The sequence below is a fragment of the Dromiciops gliroides genome, chromosome 4 (assembly GCF_019393635.1).
Source record: "Dromiciops gliroides isolate mDroGli1 chromosome 4, mDroGli1.pri, whole genome shotgun sequence".
Taxonomy (NCBI): Eukaryota; Metazoa; Chordata; class Mammalia; order Microbiotheria; family Microbiotheriidae; genus Dromiciops; species Dromiciops gliroides.
In genome coordinates this window covers 426,008,521-426,027,696 of record NC_057864.1, presented here as the reverse complement: position 1 = coordinate 426,027,696, position 19,176 = coordinate 426,008,521, and the positions used below count along the sequence as shown (strand labels likewise).

Genomic DNA, 19,176 nt, shown 5'->3' with positions numbered 1-19,176 from the left:
GATTTTGAACTCAGGTCTTCCTGAATCCAGGGCTGGTGCTTTATCCACTGTGCCACCTAGCTGCCCCCTGAAAGGGTTGTTTTGTTTTGTTTTTTAACATTTTGTAACATTTCTTGGAAAAGTTCCTTCCATCAAAAGTTATATTCCAAGAGTCCCAAATCAGAGTCCATTATAGCATAAGTTAGACTTTTTTTTTTTTGTGGGGCAATGAGGGTTAAGTAACCTGCCCAGGGTCACACAGCTAATAAGTGTCAAGTGTCTGAGGCTGGATTTGAACTCAGGTATTCCTGAATCCAGGGCCAGTGCTTTATCTACTGTGCCACCTAGCCGCCCCTAAGTTGTACTTTTAAAGGATCTGTTTCTCTCCTCATTAGCAACAAGGTATTGTATACCATTCAATCTCTGCTTCTTTCTTTTGTAGTTGTATAATTTTGGAGAAGTAGCTTCCATTGTTTTCTGGACAAGGACTTGGAAACCAGAAAGCTTCTTTGACAGAGTGAAGACCAACAGACAAAATGGCTTGCATACACTGTGCTTATTGGGTAAGAATTTAAAACTTTTCTTTTAATTCAGGCTTTTGCATACTTAGGGGATAGGAGAAGCACAGTGAACCAGCCAGTTCAACAAAGGAGTGGTCAAATAGGAAGAATGAGAATCAGAAGACAACATCACAAAAGCCCATGGAGAAGAGTTTTCAGGAATTAAAGGGTGATCAGCAGTGTCAGATGTTGCAAAGAGATTGTGAATTTGGACTGAACAATTATTTAACAATTGAACAGTCATAGGTGATCTTTACAAACTCAGGTTTAATATTATTGGGGTCTGTTAAGGGTAAAATTCTAGCTAGTCTGTCTAAAATCTCTAATAAGTGGTCACCAATAAATTATAAGCTTTAGCAAAAGTTAGACTTTTAAGCATTTATTAAGGAGAATAAGAAATTGGTAAAGAGAGAAGAAAAGGCCTGGATTCCTATCTATTAAAGGGAGAGAGCATTCTTAGCTCTGCTCTCTGCCAGAGCCCACAGGAAAGAGCCTCAATCAGAGCACCAGGCTCCCCCTTCTTCCTCCCAGAAGCAAATGTCACTTCTGACGCCAAAGAAAAGACTCATGGTCTTGCCCTCGGAGACCTTCACCTCATGGTGGAGCTTTTTTACAGTAAGTCTCCAGCAGGTGGCATCATTCCAATCGTTACAGTCCCCACTTTGTTTCTTCAAGAAACGGGGTGTTTCCTTGATGAAACAGTCAAAAATAACAGAATATAATATTTTATGCTAACTAACGGTATGTTAATAACAATATAGAAAAGGGAGAGAAGAAAGTTTTGTCCAGAGGGGCAATTTTTTGTCCTCATGAACCGGCACTTTGACATTGGTCTTGCAAACGGAGGGCCTCTGCAGAGAGTACATGTAACAGATGGTGTATATTATAACAGAAAGAGAAAAAGAAAAAAAACAACAAAAACAAAACTGTTCATTTAAAGTCTCTGAAAGTCTTTTCTCAGATGTCCTCTGGGTGTAGTCTTGGAATGGAAGTCTTTTCAGGGGTTGATGTGTGGATGCTGGTAATCAGCCAGGAAAATTTCCTACAAAATTGAGCTTAACACAACTTCAAAATAGCTTTGTCAGTAATCAAATCAAACAGTGAAAGTTCTCAAAAACATGTCTAAGGGAATTCAGAATCTTAGTTGTTACACATGAAACATAATAAAACAAAAATTGAAACATTCTTTAAAACTTAATATTACTATAGTACCCCCTTGTGGAGGGTTAATTGAGAAGACAATTGCTGTGATACTAATTTTTTTAAATAATTTTTATTTTTTGCATCACCTGCCTGATTATCCTCATGCCATTATGAGAAATTAAAAAATCTAATATAATTGGTAACAGGTGTCATGGCCAAATTCAACACCATATTTATCATGACACCTGAGATAATTATGGGGGTTACCATAAAAGAACAGAGAAATGATGGGATATGAGCATTCCCACACTTGAGCAATATATACTGCCCATGCAGTATGCCAGCTTAAAATAGGTGGATGGAATATATGTCCATGCCACTGAACATATTGGAGGAAACTGAGTCAGACTTGGTAATCAGATGCATGGGATTGAGATGTCCATGGTATCAGGCATATAGGAGGGGGCATAGAAGCCAGGTGAAGAATGAGATGGGTGGGATCAAAATTTTCAGCCATCTGTACAATATTGTGGGGAAAAAGAAAAAAAAAAATTAAACCAAGAGAGTCCAGCTTCAACATTTGTCAAAAGCCATTCCCTCGGCCATACCTTGACTTCATGCATGTCTCCCCTCATGTGATAGTTCAATGTCTGCTCTTGCATGTATTCCTCTTGTGATTGGATGGCATCTTGGCCAACTGGCATCTAAGAACTCAGAATAAAGGCAGTTAATGTCTTAAATGATAAGTACCCATAATCCAAGTCTCATGTGGATTTTAAAATTGAGGATAATAAATGATTGCAAAAAATGTGAATGTACCTTGACTTAGAATATAATATATAATTATTCAACAATTTCAAATACCCCTTTTTTTTTACTTAGTATATAATTATTCTTGTGAAAAATCGGAACATATTTAAATACAAGTTAAAGTACAACATAATCTCAAAGAAAACTTTTTTTTTTTTTGAAAAAAGAAAACTTTTACAAATGTTCCCCTCTTTTTTTCTTTTTTTTTTGAAATATGCTTATCAAAAATAATCCTTGTAGAATCAATTTACACTTACTGTGGCAGCCAGTTTGCCATGGAAATGCTTTAAAGAGTTTGATCAAATAATCAGTTGAGAGAATAACAAAAACAAACAACTCAGAATATGGGAGCACAGTACTCCTAGAATTAACATTGTATTATGAAATCAAAACTATCTTGCAATGTTTCAAAATTAGGTAGATGAATGAATAGAAGAAGGATATGAGAGGGAGGTAGAAAAAAACGCCCAGAGATGAGGGATGGAATGTCTTGTTTGTGGAACGGCCAGGGGGCCAACATCACTGGATGAAAGCATGTGTGGCAGGGTTGGGGAGTGGAAGGTTCAAGAAGACTAGAAAGGTAGGAGGAGGCTAGGTGATAGAGTACTTTGAATATCTAACAGAGGAATTTGTATTTGATCCTGTAGCTTTTAGGGAGCCACTGGAGTATATTGTTTAGAGGGAAGACATGGTCAGACTTGGGCTTTAGGAAAATCACTTTGATGATGAGTGGAGGATGGTTTGGAATTGGGTGATACTTGAGGCAGGCAGACCTACCAGCTAACTATTATAATAATTGCTGCATTGAGGTAATGAGGTTCTACACTAGCATGGTGGCAGTTTCAGAGAAGAGAAGAAAGAGTGGTAAAGAGATATTTAAAAGGTGAAATTGGGGCAGAGCCAAAATGGTGGAGGAAAGGCAATGACTTGCCTGAGTTCTTCCCAAGACCCCTCCAAATACCTTCAAATAATGCTATAAGACAATTCCTGGAGCAGCAGAACGCACAAAAAAACAGGGTAAAATATTTTTTCAGCCAAAGACAACTTAGAAGATTGGCAGGAAAGGTCTGTTGTACCGTTACAAGAGTGGAGTGCTGGCCATGCCAGTGCAGACACAGCCACAGCCACAGCCACAGCCACCCAGGAGCAGGCCTTGGGAGCCTCTAAATCAGCAGTGCTTCTAGAACTCTTAGCACTTGGATGGTAAGGGGGTCAAACAATTGGCCAAAAGGAGATTACAGGGATCTCTCTGCTAGAACTTTGTTGTTTTATCCATACTCCCATCCAGATCACAGTCTTTGGATGGTGGTCCCAGGATGGGGAGGAGCACACTGGAGCTTGTGACCACAATGGTATGGGACTCTGTTTATAGTTCTAGGGCAGAAAAGCAGGCTTCTGGTTGCTTTCGGACCAGAACACAGGCCAGGAGAGTAGTAAACATACTTCTCCTTAAATCATACTACCTTGGAAGAATTAAAAACTTACAAATCCCTAGAAGTATCTCTGAAAACAGCTGCAGAAACCCCTTGAAGCTTGGGACAGTGTGCCCTCCACTCTGGAAGCAGTGCCCCACTTTAACAAAGAGTTAAACATCAAGAAATTGGCTGAGAAAATGAGCAAACAGAAAAAAATGCTGATCCTAGAAAGTTTCTATGGTGACAAGGAAGATCAAAATACACCCTCAGAAGAAGATAACAAAGTCAAAGCTCCTACATTCAAAGCTTCCAAGAAAAATATGAATTGGTCTCAGGCCATGGAAGTGCTCAAAAAGGATTTTGAAAATAAGAGAGGTAGAGGAAAAAAATGGAAAGAGAATGATGCAAGAAAATCATGAAAAACAAAAACAGCTTAGTAAAGGAGACATAACGAAATATTGAAGAAAATAACACCTTAAAAACAAACTAGGCCAAATGGTAAAAGAGATACAAAAAGCCAATAAGGAAAAGAATGCCTTGAAAAGCCAAATTAGCCAAAGGGAAAAGGAGGTAAAAAGCTCTCTAATAACTCCTTAAAAATAGAGTAAACGGCATGGAGAGGGAATAGGATGGAGGGAAATATAGTTAATAGTAACTGAAAAATTTTGAAGCAAGTTTGTCTGATAAAGGCCTCATTTCTCAAACACATAAAGAACTGTCAAATTTATTAGGGTGAGAGCCATTCCCCAGTTGATAAATGATCAAAAGATATAAACAATTTTCAGATGAAATAATCAGAGCTAACCACTTATAGATAGGTAGTGCAATAGTGTTCTAACTCACTATTGATTAGAAAGATGCAAGTCAAAACAATTCTGGGGTACTACCTCATACCTATTGGATTGGATAATAGGACAGCAGAAGAAAATGACAAATGTTATAGGGGATATGGGGGAAATGAGACATTAATGCACTGTAGGTAGAGTTGTAAACTGATTCCTGTAGAGCAATTTGGAACCCTGGCCAAAGGGCTATAAAACTATGCATACTCTACCAGATTACCTGCTGTCTAGGGGAGGGAGGGGAGGGAGGGAGAAAAATCTGAAATTGTAAAGCATGTATAAACAAAAGTTGAGAACTATCTTTACATGTAATGGAAAAAAATAAAATATCTCATAAAAGAAAAAAAAAAAAAGAAAAAAAAACTATGCATACTCTTTGACCTAGTAATACCACTACTAGGTCAGTATCCAAAAAGAGATAAAAAGCAAAAAGTTAAATGACATATGTACAAAAAATATTTATGGCAGCCCTTTTCTGGTGCAAAGAATTCAAAATTAAGGAGATGCCCATCAATTGGGGAATGGCTGAACAAATCGTAGGATGAAATTATGATGAAACACTATTGTGCTGTAAGAAATGATGAGCAGGATGCTCTCAGAAAAACCTGGAAAAACTTATATGAGCTGATGCAAAGTGAAATGTACTGTATACAAAGTAACAGCAATATTGTGAGATGATTAGCTATGAATGACTTAGCTATTCTCAACAATACAATGATCCAAGGTAACTCCAAAGGACTTAAGATGAAAAATGCAATCCATCTCCAGAAAAAGAACTGATGGTCTCTGAATACAGATTGAAGCATATTTTTTTTTAGTTTATTTTTCTTGAGGTTTTTTTGTCTATTTTCTTTTACAACCTGACTACTATGGAAGTGTTTTGCATGACTACATGTGTATAACATATTGAATTGCTTGAATTCTTAAGAGGGGTGGGGAGGGAAGAAGGAAGAGAATTTGGAGCATAGTTTTTAAAATGGACATTAAAATTGTTTTACATGTAATTAGGGGAAAATAAAATCCTAAAAAAAGTTTTAAAGTAAAATAAAATAGAAAAAAATATAAGGTGAAATCAACAAATCTGGAAAAGAGATTGGATATGAGGAGTGAAAGAGATTAAGGCATTGATGGTGACACCTAGGTTGAAAACTTGAGGGTCTGGGAGGACGGTGGTACCCTCTACAGTAACTGAGGAGTTAGGAGGGTTTAGGGGGAAAGATAATGGCTTCTGTTTTTGAATTGTTGACTTTAAGATGTTTAGCGGACATAGTTTTTTGAGATATTTGAAAAGAAGTGGAAGATATGAGTGGAGATTAGAGATTAGAACAGGATAGATAGATTTGAGAATATAAGTGGAAAAGTGGGAATAACAGAGAACAGTCTGTTGGAGGAAGCAAGTTGGAACAAGATTGCTTGTGCTGGTAGAGAGAGGAGTGAACCTTGGTAAGATGTAAAGCCACCTGAGAAATAGTTGCAGGAACACATAGTGACAGAAGGTGTCTGAGTGTTATGAGATGGGAGAGAAAGAATCAGAGGGAGCTCATGGTGAATGGCCTCACTTTTTTTTTCCTTGTAAAATATGAGGCAGGGTTCTCTGGTGGAGAGGAAGTTGGGGGGGCGGGGATGGTGTAAGGAGGAATAATGAGAAAGAGACTGTGGAGAGTCAGATAGCTAATTGATAAGGGAGGTATAATAGAATTACTTAGCAGTAGGGAGGGCCCAACTGAGGTTGTGTAACAAATTTTTATTGGAGTTGGTCAAAACAGTTGCATGATTTTCTCCACCTTTGTTCAGAAGCACATATGAAGGAGCAACAATGAGGAATGGTGGGAGTGATCCAAGGCTGAGACTTGGTACGGTGCATTTGACAATAAAGGGGCCAGTGACACAAAAAGAGAGGATACAGTTGAATTCATTCAAGGGGGCAAAAAGGGGGAAAAGAGAGGAGTGGCTAGTGCAGAGGTAATCTCCTGTAAGAGAACTAAGGGGTTAAGGGATTGAAGGGTCACAATTTGGACAAAAGACTAAGTATAAAACTTTATGGTGAAGCAAGAAAGGCAAAGTATAATAACTTTTTTTCCTGATTCAAGAATTCTTTTTGAAAGAGCTGCCTGTTTTCCCTTACTCTTCTAAGATAGTGTCTCGGTAATTTTTGTTTTCTCTAATTGCTGGTCCCTTATGATTTTGTGATAAAAGCAAATATGTGGGGAACTGCTGGGTTATCTGAATTGAGATTAATCACAAAACATGATTGTCCTCCATTAATTCTCTGATAGGTCAGTACTTTGGAGCTAAATGAATAAAATGCATGTTCCATCACATGACAAATTCATTTGAGAGATGATCTTAAGAAATGAAACAATTAGAGAAGGGTAAATATGAGTAGAAGCAATCTCCCTTTTATCAAGAATTCATTTTTCAGTCTGGAATTCTGGAATTATTATCCCATAAAAATTATGTTCTTCATGGTAGTTAGGTTGCCAGCCTAGCCCCAAAATTCCGTATTTTACATTGAATACAGTGTCATGCTGATATTACCATAGAATCTACGTGATGTTTCAGTGGAACAATATGTTCAGAGGCTTGGTAGCTCAACAATACATAAAATGCATTTTTCTCCCTGCAAACTCCTTCCTTTTAACCCCTACCCCTACTTGTGAGTCATGTATACTTTGAAAGAAAAGCATAGATAGTCATGGGAACTTGAAATAAGGATTGGGGCCCAAGATAGAGGATAAAGAGGTAGGGTAGAACTGGAAATTATACTTAATAAGACCAGTTATGGGGCTGAGGAAGCTAGCAGCCATGGACCCCTTATTCATACCAGTCATGCCACTGTAGAACCTGCCCTTCATTCTAGGGACAGTGAGAATTGGGTATGGGATCGGGAGATAGTCCCAGACAATAGCAATGGCAGGAGGAAATTTACACAGAAAAAAGGATCTCCTATGACTACTGGCTCTTTTTTTCTGGGGGTTTTTGTTGTTGTTTTGTTTTGTTTTAATGTGCCTGTGTAAGGAACAAAAATTAAATGGCATACCTAAATTGAGGATTCGGTGCTAACTCATGTGATGTAAAAAAAGTAAGTTCAGTGGATAGGGGTTGTCATTGTTGTTCAGTTGTGTCCTACTCTTTGTGACCCCATGGATCAAAGCACACCAGGTCCTTCTGTCCTTCTCTAGCTTGTGAAATCTGTCCAAGCTCAGTGTTTCATGACACTGTCTCATCCTCTGCTGTTCTATTATTTTCCTTTTGCCTTCAATCTTTCCAAACTCAGGGCTTTTCCCAAGAAATCCTATCTTCTTGTTATGTGGCCAAAGTATTTAAGCTTCAGGTTCAGTATTTGACCTTCCAGTGAATAGCCTGAATTAATTTCTTGAAGTATTGACTGATTTGACCTCATTGCTGTCTGAGGGACTCCCAAAAGTCTTCTCCAGTGTCACAATTCAAAAGCATCAATTCTGTAGCACTCAGCTTTCCTTAGAGTCTGACTCTCCCATACATCGCTACTGGAAAAACCATAGTTTTGACTATGTAGACCTTTGTCACCAAAATAATGTCTCTGCTTTTTAGTATGCTATCCATATTTGTCATATCTTTCCTTCCAAGAAGCAAGCATCTTTTAATGTCATGGCTGCAGTTGCTATCTGAAATAATCATTAAGCCCTAGAATATAAAATCTGATATTGGGGCAGCTAGGTGGTGCAGTGGATAGAGCACCGGCCCTCCAATCAGGAGTATCTGAGTTCAAATTTGGCCTCAGACACTTAACACTTACTAGCTGTGTGACCCTGGGCAAGTCACTTAACCCCAATAGCCTCACTTAAAAAAAAAAAATCTGATATTGCTTTCATTTCTTCTCCTTTTATTTACCCAAAAGTGATGGACCAGTTACCAAGATCTTAGTATTTTTTTATGTTAAGCTTCAAACCAGTTTTTAGACTCTCCTCTTTAACCATTGTCAAGAGTCTTCTTACTTCCACTTCACTTTCAAAGTGGTATGGTCTGTGTATCTGAGATTGTTGATGTTTTTCCTTGGCAATCTTAGTTCTGGCTTTTAATTCATATAGCCTGGCATTTCACATGATCTACTCAGCATATAAGTTAAATAAATAAGGTGACAATATGTAGGCTTGTTATTCTCCTTTTCTATTCTTACAGCAATCAGTTGTTCCATGTTCAAATCTAACTGTTTCTTCTTAGCCCACATACAGGTTTCTCAAGAGACAAGTAAGATGATCTGATATGCCCATATCTTTGAGGACTGGCCATATTTTTTTGTGATCCACACAGTCAAAGACTTTTGTGTAGTCACTGGAACAGAAGTAGATGTTTTCCTGGAAAATTCCCTTGCTTTCTCCAATATCTAGTGAATGTTGGCAATTTGGTTTCTAAGTGAAAAATGATGCTGTTCTCTAGGCTTAGGTAATCAACACGATCCTGATATGATCTTTCCATCTCCTCTTTGACCACATCCAGCTTACCTTCATTCATAGGTCTTACATTCCAGATTCCTTTGCAGTGTTGATCTTTATGTCATCAGACTTTCCTTTCGTCTCCAGACTCATGCTTAGCTGAGCTTCCTTTCAGCTTTAGCCCAGCTACTTCATTAGTACTGGAGCCACTTGTAGTTGTCCTCTGCTCTTCCCCAATAGTGTATTGAATGCCTTCTGACCTGAGGGTCTTATCTTTCAGTGTCATCTCTTTTATCATTTTTGCATTGTCCTTGGGGTTTTCTTGGCAAAGATACTAGAGTGGTTTGCCATTTCCTTTACCAGTGGATCACCTTTTGTCAGAACTCTCTACTATGACCTGTCCATCTAGGGTAATCCTGTACAGCATAGCTCATAGTTTCATTGAGCTGTGCAAGCCCCTTTGCCACAACAAGGCAGTGATCCAGGGCAGGGAGTATATGGGAATCCAAAAGCTCCATCAAGAAGATGGCACTTGAGCTGAGCTTTGAAAAATGAATAGGACTTGCACAAGTAAGGAGGAGGGGAAAAGAGTTTATTGCTCTGAAGGAATAGCATGACACAAGGCCCCAAGTAAGGATTTATGGGAAGGTGTGACCAGCCTTCCTGAAGAGGATACTCACTAACTTACATCAGTCTTATATTTTGTTAAACATAGCAATCTAAAGAAATTCTTGTCACTGTCTCTATTGACGTCATAGTGTTAGCTTACTTAAGCCTAGGGAATAGCATCATTTTTCACTTAAAAAAAAAAAAGCCAGAACATAATACAGTCCCTTACAATGTGCAGAACTTCTTCTGTTTTCACCCTCAGCCCTAGCTACACTTGCCTTCTTGCTCTTCCTCAAACTGTTCACTCCATATTCCTCTTAACACCTTTGTCGCACTCATGCCTAGAGTGCAATTCCTTCTCAGATTTCTTTGTCTCCTTCAGATACTGCATAAGTGACTCTTACCCAAAACCCTTCTCCATCCCTTATGTTCCTTCCCCTTCCTCAATTTTTCCTTGAATTTACTTTATATGCATATTTATCAATGTAATAAATGTTGTCTTCCCTCATAGAATGTAAACTCTCATAGGGCAGGGACTTTGTTTTTGGTCTTGTTTTTCTTACACATGCTTAGCTCTTAATAAATACTTGTTGACTGATTTTAAGGCACTCAGAATACAGAGATGAACAATTACATCAGATTTGTCTGAGACAGCATGTACAAAGAAAAGTATAATATAAGATAAAGTGTAAGGGGAAAAGGTATAATATCTGCATAATTGCACAGAGACTAAAGACTATAGCTAATGGTCCAGTGTGGCTGAAATATAAAGTGTATGAATGGAAGCAATATGAAATAAGGCTAGAAGGTAGTTTAGAGCCAAGTAGCATATTATTACATTTAATAATCTGGTAGAACATAATGTGATTCCTGGGTACAAGTGCAACATAATGAATCCAGTTTCATGTAGAATAAGTAAAGAGTAACTATTATTATATTAAAATAGTTTTTAACAAATGACCACTTCAGCACTTTTGCTGGTTGAATGTTATGAAAATCTTAGAGAATTTTTTAAAAAAAAGAAAACAAAGTGAAATTGATTTAATTCTGCTTAGTGAATATAGAGACGCCATTGAATTGCAAGTATACAACTGCTCATGAACCACAGGAGTGGAATTTTGAACTTCAGTACCTTTCATCCTGAGTTTTCTAAGTCCTTAGAAATTATTAACTTAAGATGAATTCTGTGTGTCTCTTTATGCTAACTTATTTTTTATGGAATGAGCTAATTTCTGATTAAATACAGAAAAATTCTCTCAGATATTATATTTTCATTTCATTTATTTGTGAAAATAAAGTTTCACTAAAGTGCATATAGGAAGCAACAAATGCTTCACATTGGGTTCTGTTTCATCAAGGAAACACCGCATGTTCCTCAAAGAAACAAAGGGGAACTGTAGCGATTGGAGTGACGCCACCTGCTGGAGAGTTACTGTAGGAAAGCTCCACCATGAGAAGGTGTCTTAGGGCAAGCCATGTGGCTTTTCTTTGGCGTCAGGAAGTGATGTTCGCTTGTGGGTACTGTCTATCAAAGCTACCAGCCAATTAGCTTGGAGCTGTGTGTGTGCGTGTGGAAGGGATGTTCCCAGTTTCACAGGAGGCCTGTAGGATGACGAAGGGGTGTGGTTCTTGCTCTTTTGTCAGGACTCTCGTGGAGAGTGGAGCAGAAATGCACGCTTCCTTTGATAGATAGATGAATCTAGGCCTCTTTCTCTCTTCACCAAATTTTTACTCAACTTAATAAATGCTTAAAAGTCTAACTCTTGCTAAAGCTTATAATTTATTGGCGACCACTCAGATATTTTAGACAAACTAGCTAGAATTTTAGCCCCTTACAGTTCTTATGGGACTGAAAAGTGAGTCTGCCTTTTTCACTTTTCCCCAGTTTAAGTGACCTGTCAGTAGATGAGACTGAGGCTCAATGTTTAGATGTTATTGTATTTTATGTTTTTCTACTGTAGCTCGTTACTTACGTGAAATATTTGTAGGAAGCTAACAAATTAGGACCATGAAAGGCTACCTCCATGAGTTTATGATAAGTGATAGCTTAAGTTCTGGCCTTGGTTGTTTGACCATTCATTAGACACAGTGAATCTATTTTAAAGGCAATATCGAGGGTTTTTTATGTCTCATTTTTAATTCATTGATGCCGAAATTCTGGAGACTGGAGAAGCACTTGCACATGACTATATATGGTAGGCATGTACCAAAACCTTTGAGAAAAAGGTCATATTCAGGTCTATTCAGTTCCCACCCATGTGAATATAGTCATTTTGATTAGCTGTTGGGTAAAAAGGGCAAGCCACCATTCTACATCTAGTTCACCTAAGATCACAGATTTCCTGTTTCAAAGCTCAGTTCCAGGCACAATTTCTTTTTGTCTTTGTGCAATAATAATTGCTGGCCTTTGAACAACCTCTCATTTGCATGTTTCTCTGCAAAGCATGCAACTTCCCTTTAGTTTGCAAATTTACAATGTCTAAGGTCTCCTATATGAGTTATAAGTATTCTTTATGATTTAACTTGTGTTTTGCAAAAGTGGCCTCTATAAAACCTCAAAAGTCAGGTGGCTATTAACTGAGATTTAACTATATTTTGAATAAAGTCATATTTTAAACCTGTAATTTCTTTCTCCCTTTCTACAGACCTCCAAGTCAGAGAACGGTCTTTGGAAAATCTAATAAAGTAAGTTATTGCTTTGAAAATGTGAACATGTCTTAAATCTCTTTATACTTTGTTATTTATGTAAAAGAACAAAAGTATTGAAAGTGGTTAAGAAAAATGGGCTTGATTTTTCATTACAGTTACAAATTAAATATTTTTAATTTTTTTTCTAATTATTGATCATACATAGTTTATCCTTACTCCTCATTGAAATAAAATGACCTCTTCCAAGTTTTTGTCTAGAAGTTTACTCTTAGTTAACTCATTGAAGGAAGTACTAAAAAGAGGAAAATACGGCTTTTAAAAGAATCACAAAAATCAGTATCTGGTTAAAGCTCCTTGGTATCCTTAGCAAAGCTGAGCCTAGCATATCTAGCCACTTATTGTGAGTGATTTTGGCTCAGTACATGAAGGTAGTAGTTTTGAATTTGAGGTCCATTGATAATACTGTGAAAGGCATAAGAAATACTGAAACTTTAACCAGTTCCTTGTGTGCCCAAAGTGGGCTTTGCAGAAAGCTTCACATAGCATGGGAACCGGGTAATGCTTGGACAGATGTGGGGGAATAATTACATTAATGAAGTGTTGTGTGGTTAAACGGTTAAGAACAGTGAGATCTGGTTTGTGCTTTTAGGGGACGGAAGATCTATGAGCCTCCACGATTCATGACTGTGAACCAAGCAGCCCAGCAGCTTCTGGAGATAGTTCAAAACCAGAGAGCTCGAGGAGAGGAACCAGGTGCTTACTTAGATCTCTTCAAATGTGACATGGGACTTGACAAGTTTTTAGTTAGTTTGCAGCTTGATTCCCCTCAATAACATTCCGTGTCATGCAGTCTCTGCTTGAACTTGCAGAAGTTCCCAATCACTGACCCCCATTAATCTGTTTTACATGAGTTACTTCAGCTGGAATCATTGCTATGCCTGAGTTTTCCTTTGTCTCTGAAGGTTGTTCATAGCAGTCACAGAATCTTAGAGTGCTATAGTTGGAAAATACTTTTAGAGATCATCTTGTTTAGTCCCCTCATTTTACAGAGGAAAAACCAACCCAGAAAATGAAGTAATTTCTCTGATCACTTTATTTTTTTTTTCTTAAAATACATAAGCTACCTTATTGAACTGAAAAACATTTACTGAGGGTACTATTAATAAAAGTTTTAACTTACTGAGGCTATCTCAAGAATGCAAATCTGATGAACTAGTTCCACCCAAACCAGTATGTTGAATATGAGTATAAACAATGTGTGAGAGAAGAGTCCTTGTAAATTGTCTTTGCTTTACTTTATGATTATTAGCACCTGAGGTCAGGAGAAGCATGGTATTGAGCTTCCCCCCACCAGCCTCTGTTGTAAGATAGCTGCCTGCCTTTGACCACCATTTCCTGACACCCTTACCAAAAGGGATTAGATTTCAAAACTTTTCAGTAACTGCTGATGCAGAGTGTATTCCCTCAGTGATGATGCAAACATGGTGCTGTGGTCTCCAGTATTCAGTTTACCTAATGTGTTCACTCCATGCAAGTCGGTCTTCAAGCAAATTGCTTACTTCACACTGATCAGTGTTCCTAGTGTAACGATTGGAATAACGCCACCTGCTGGAGACTTACTGTAGAAGAGTTCTGCCCATGAAGTGAAGGTCTTTGAGGGCAAGACCAGGAGTCTTTTCTTTGGCATCAGGAAGTGACGTGGGGTAGTGGGAGGAAGAAGGAAGAGACTGGCGCTCGCTCTCACTCTCACTCTCTTTCCTCTGGACTCTGGAGAGCGGAGCTAGAAATGTGCTCTCCCTTTAATAGATAGGAATCTAGGCCTTTCTCTCTCTTTACCAAATTCTTATTCTCTTAAAAAAACGCTTAAAAGTCTAACTCTTGCTAAAGCTTATAATTTATTGGCGACCACTCATTAGATATTTTAGACAGTTTAGCTAGAATTTTAGCCCTTAACACTAGTTTGGGTTAGGGCTGAAGGTTAGGGGAATCAGAGGACAGTTTTCCCACCTGACTAACGAAACCTGAAATCTCTGTCTCTCCTTCAGCTTAAAGACCACTGAGTCACGCTGAATTAACTACTGTTAGAGACTAAATTAAGTAGTCTCGTGTTTGGGGTTAAGTGACTTGCCCAGGGTCACACAGCTAGTAAGTGTCAAGTGTCCGAGGCCAGATCCGAACTCAGGTACTCCTGACTCCAGGGCCGGTGCTCTAACCACTGTGCCACCTAGCTGCCCCTAGGTGTGCAATTTTTAAAGTCAGCCTGAGCCACTGTTTCTATCAGACACTTAACTCATTTGCTGAAGTACATCATTTACACAAGGACCATTCAGTCTAGAAAGACAGACTCTAAGAACGATTATGATCAAATCTGTACATTTCATGATTTGTGTAGGCTACTTGAAAAGTACTGAAATACTGAGTCTAGGGGGAAGCCCTTGAAGCTTGAAAGGAGTAAGTTTAGAACAAAAAAATAATAATAGACTAAGGGAGTAAAATTGTATTAAACCAAGGTTCAGTCAGATAAATTCATATAAACATAATGATTACTAAGGGAAAATTAGGATGTTTGGAAAACATCTATATTTAAGGATGATGCCTGAGAAGCAATAGTTCCTTGAGGAATAGTCTAGGGACTAGGCTCTTTATTTTTGTATTTCCGTTTATGGAGTGGGTACTTGATAAATATTTATTGAATTAAATAGCTCCAAAGGCAGGGGTGACCTGCCCTTCAACTTAAACCTCTTTCTCTCTTGCTCCTTCCATCTCCTTTTAACTGCAGAAATTGACTCTTCCCTTGATGTTATTCCATGACCATTCTTTCTAATACTACATATATCTTCTTTTGTATCCCCTCTATATAGAACCAGGAGGCTTGCTTCTAGGTCCTCCTTCTAACAATTAATTATAGGCCTCCTCCTGTCACCTTCAGTCAGCAACCTTTCCTTCTCTGAGGTTCATTCTAGCCAGATATATTACCCTGTCCTTTTGTTGGGCATGTCATAGTGTGGATTCCTTTGGTGTATGGGTCATTATTCCCAGTGGTCATTCTGAATTTTTTCTTCTAAATGACCGTCTCATCCATTCTCTCATGAGAGTTCCTTGCCTAATATTTTAAATTTTTTTATAAATAAATTTTATATACATTATTTTTATATCACATTTATTTCCCACTATATTCCTCCTCCTATCACCTACTCCCTCCCACAGATTCATCCCTTATAATAAAGGATTTTTTAAAAGGAACAGAAAAAAGTTCCACAAAAGTATCCAACATATCAAAGGTCTGATGTTATGTGCAGTGTTCCACATTCATGGACCCAACACTCCTGCCATCTTAACAGGCAAGCTATTATGTCGTCACTTTATAGCTTTTCCTCACTTTTCACAATCAGACTTCTAGGAAAGTTATCTGCACTGCTGTCTTCATTCCCTCACCGCCCATTCATTCCTCTGGCCCTTGGAATCTGGTTCCTATTCTTTTCACTTAACTGAAACTGTACCTCAAAGATCAGCAGTGACACCTTCATTGTAAATCCTTTTCTCTGCCCTCATCCTTCTTGCAGCATTTGACATTAGTCTGCTCTCTCCTCCCTAGGTTTTCATGACTGCTTTGCTATGCTATGCTATGTTATGCTATGCTATGCTATGCTATGCTGTGCTATGCCATGCCATGGTTCTCTTCTTGTGTGTCACTGACCCTTTGCAGAGTCATCATCCATATCCCTCCTCTTTAACATTTATTTAATATATATATCTTACATGCATGCCCCAGGCTTCTGGCCCGGATTCTCTCCTCTTCTCCATCTACACCTTCTTTTGTTATTTCCTCAGCCTCCCACATATATCTAGCTACCATTTCTATGTAGATGACTCTGTATAGATGCCATAGCTGGCAACCCTCCACTATTCCCAAGCTCCAGTGCCATGTCTCCAATTCCCTATTGGGAATCTCCTCCGTAATATCCTATAAGTATATTAAACTTAGTATATTCAAAGCAGAATTTATCTTCCCACTAAACGTATCCTGCCTTACTTCCCTATTTTTGTCAAGGATGTTTCCATCCTTCTAGTTATCCAGGTTGTTAACCTGCCAGTCACCTTTGGCACTTTATTCTCCTTTCTTTAGTTATAAATAAATTGTTTGGCTTAATGGGACTAGCATTAGACCTTGGGATCATGAAATCTTGTTTTAATCCCAGCTCACTTGCTGACTAGCTCTCTTATCATAGACTAGTCATTTATCCTTTCCGGGCCTCAGTTTCTTCATCAATAAAATAGGGGTGATGATACATAGTTATTGTAAGAAAAACACTTCACATTCCTTAATTCAAGCCAGTTCAACAAGCATTTACAAGAAGTACTTAATCAGTCCCTGCCCTCAAGATGTTTATATTCTGCTAGATGGAAGAGGGTGAATGTGCTAATAAATTGAAGGGATAAGGAAAGGTATTTTGCAGGAGGTGGCCCTTTACATGTTTATTAACAGAAGGAGGGTGGCAGTGAGGCAGAGGTGAGCAGGAGGTATTTACAGGCATGGGGCACCACTTGTTCAGTATCATTGAGGGAGGAGATAAAATGTGTTCAGGGAACATTAAAGAGCCACATAAATGTGAGTTGTAGTATAAAGTACCCTTCGGCACATCCATTAAAGACAGGATATGGGGGAGAGCATGGTTCTGACTCATTTTGAAATACTTTTCTTTATTTCACAGCCATCACTGAGGAGACAATCTGTGTGGGTCTGGCCAGAGTGGGATCTGAGGAGCAGAAAATTGCTGCTGGCACCTTAAAGCAAATGTGTACTGTGGACCTGGGCGGCCCTTTGCATACATTAATTATAACGGGAAACTTGCATCCTCTGGAGGCAGAAATGCTGAAACTGTTTCCTATGCCAGAAGAGGAGTCTGAAACCCCGAGAGTTAATATCTCCTGCCCATAGCTGCTATTTCTACTGTCCTTTATTTCAGTGTCAGATGTATATACTAAGATGTGCAACTTCAAAACACAAAACAAAATGAACATTTGTGTTCATCTCATGATATATTAATTTAACAAAACCTACATTCATTAGAGGCCATATCATTCCTTCTCATGTCAAGATCAAGTTGGTATAGCCTTGACCACTTCCCAAGATAACTTTGCTTTCAGCAGGGTGTAGACAAAGCATTAAAGTAACATAGATACAGGCAGAGTGGTTTTATAACTTTTCCTTCATGTAAGAAATTGGGTTAAAAATTGCTTTGACTGCAATTACAGGGTAAAACTTAGAGGGACAGTTGGAATTCAAGTCATTCTGACTTAAACACAGCTCCCATTTTTGAAGGGGAAGAAATGACAGCTGTTAGAAGAAAGCAAAGTAAATGACTGGAAACACTCCAGTCACCATAATTTGCTTGTCACTTTGTGCAAGTATAGGATGAATTGTTCTGCCTGGAGTTAATGGTAATACTCAGAGAAACATTTGGGGAGAACAAACCACCACCCAGGTCCCACCCACCTAAAAGTACAACGGCACATACTCTTGTCAAGTGACACCCATCTGTATGGGCTTATCTCATTTAAACTGACATCCTAATTATGTGGCACAAGGCTGGCTACATTATGTGGGTTATGTATTGCATTAGAAATACTGGATCAGGCACATATAGTTACCATTAGATTTTAAATGGATACCATGTTTCTCATCCATACTGACAAAGGACTTTGACTACAGAAAAGGAAAGAACATTTAAAAAAATATAAGACAAGACCATAATCTGTTAAAGATTCATCATTCAGTGGAACTTATTAAATCTTACCATTTATGTACAAGTTTGTTGTATTATAGCAGTAGTATTTATTGTGAACCTCAGCTTCAGTGCCAACTCTTATGTAGTTTCAGTCAATAAATGTGATGTGTGGTAACTTATAGATAAATGCAAATTCAACTAGAGAGGCATTTCTTCCCGTGATCAAGGCATCTAATCTCTTTGTTGCTGGGCACATAGTTTGCTTAATTATTCCTTGGAGATGCTTATTAAAAATGTATTGTGTATATCAATTCATGTCTTAGTCATCTATCAATATATTATGAACTGTGAGTTGGGGGAGGGACGGGGAGCTAGGCAGTACTAGCTCTATACTGTTTCCTATATTCTGAGGCCAGACACTTTTAAATGTAAAATACAAAGCTCTGTGCTTTAACTGTCAGTGAGAGAGGAGATAAGACTCGAAAACTCTGGTACTGTTGGCTGAATAATCAGTGGCAGGTTTGGGGGTTTTTGTGTGTAAAGACAAATTTTTAAATGTAAAAAGCTCCAGGGTATTGAGGGTTGGTATTAAGCTGCCACAATCAACCAGGTGGTGGCTCTTGCTTACAAAAGGAGGTTTGGGACCAGAGCTAAATAACATGCACATAGGTTCTGGGCATGGCAAATGAATGGCTTAAATGAGACACCGAAGCACTGAATTGAATACTTAGAAAGGAATCCATTACCTCCAGGTAGAGGAAGACATCTGCCTCTTAAGTTTGCCCATTCCACTTTTGGACAGTTCTACCTTAAATTTGCCACTTTGCAACATCAACCAGTGTTTTTGGTTCTGACCACTGGGGCCAAACAGAAAAAATCCAATCCTTCCTCCATGTGGCAGTTCTTTAAATATTGGAAGATACCATGACCCTCCTGAGTCTTCTCTGCACCAGGCTAAACATTTCATTTGATGTAAAATGACACAGACTTAAGACCACTATCCAGGTTGCCCTCCTCTGAAAACT

General features: G+C 38.4%; 1 protein-coding gene across 2 annotated transcripts in view; it reads left to right on the top strand.

The window, feature by feature from the left end:
• The window catches only part of DPH5 (diphthamide biosynthesis 5), a 46,280-nt gene extending 27,818 nt beyond the window's left edge, over positions 1–18,462 (top strand). For both annotated transcript variants that reach the window (XM_044002845.1, XM_044002846.1), the window contains exons 5-8: positions 422–542; positions 12,419–12,458; positions 13,072–13,175; positions 17,135–18,462. In XM_044002845.1, the coding sequence (XP_043858780.1) occupies positions 422–542; positions 12,419–12,458; positions 13,072–13,175; positions 17,135–17,361 (492 nt within the window). In that variant the 3' untranslated portion in view covers positions 17,362–18,462. The remainder of the gene's footprint in view (positions 1–421; positions 543–12,418; positions 12,459–13,071; positions 13,176–17,134) is intronic.
• Positions 18,463–19,176: the final 714 nt, after the last annotated feature.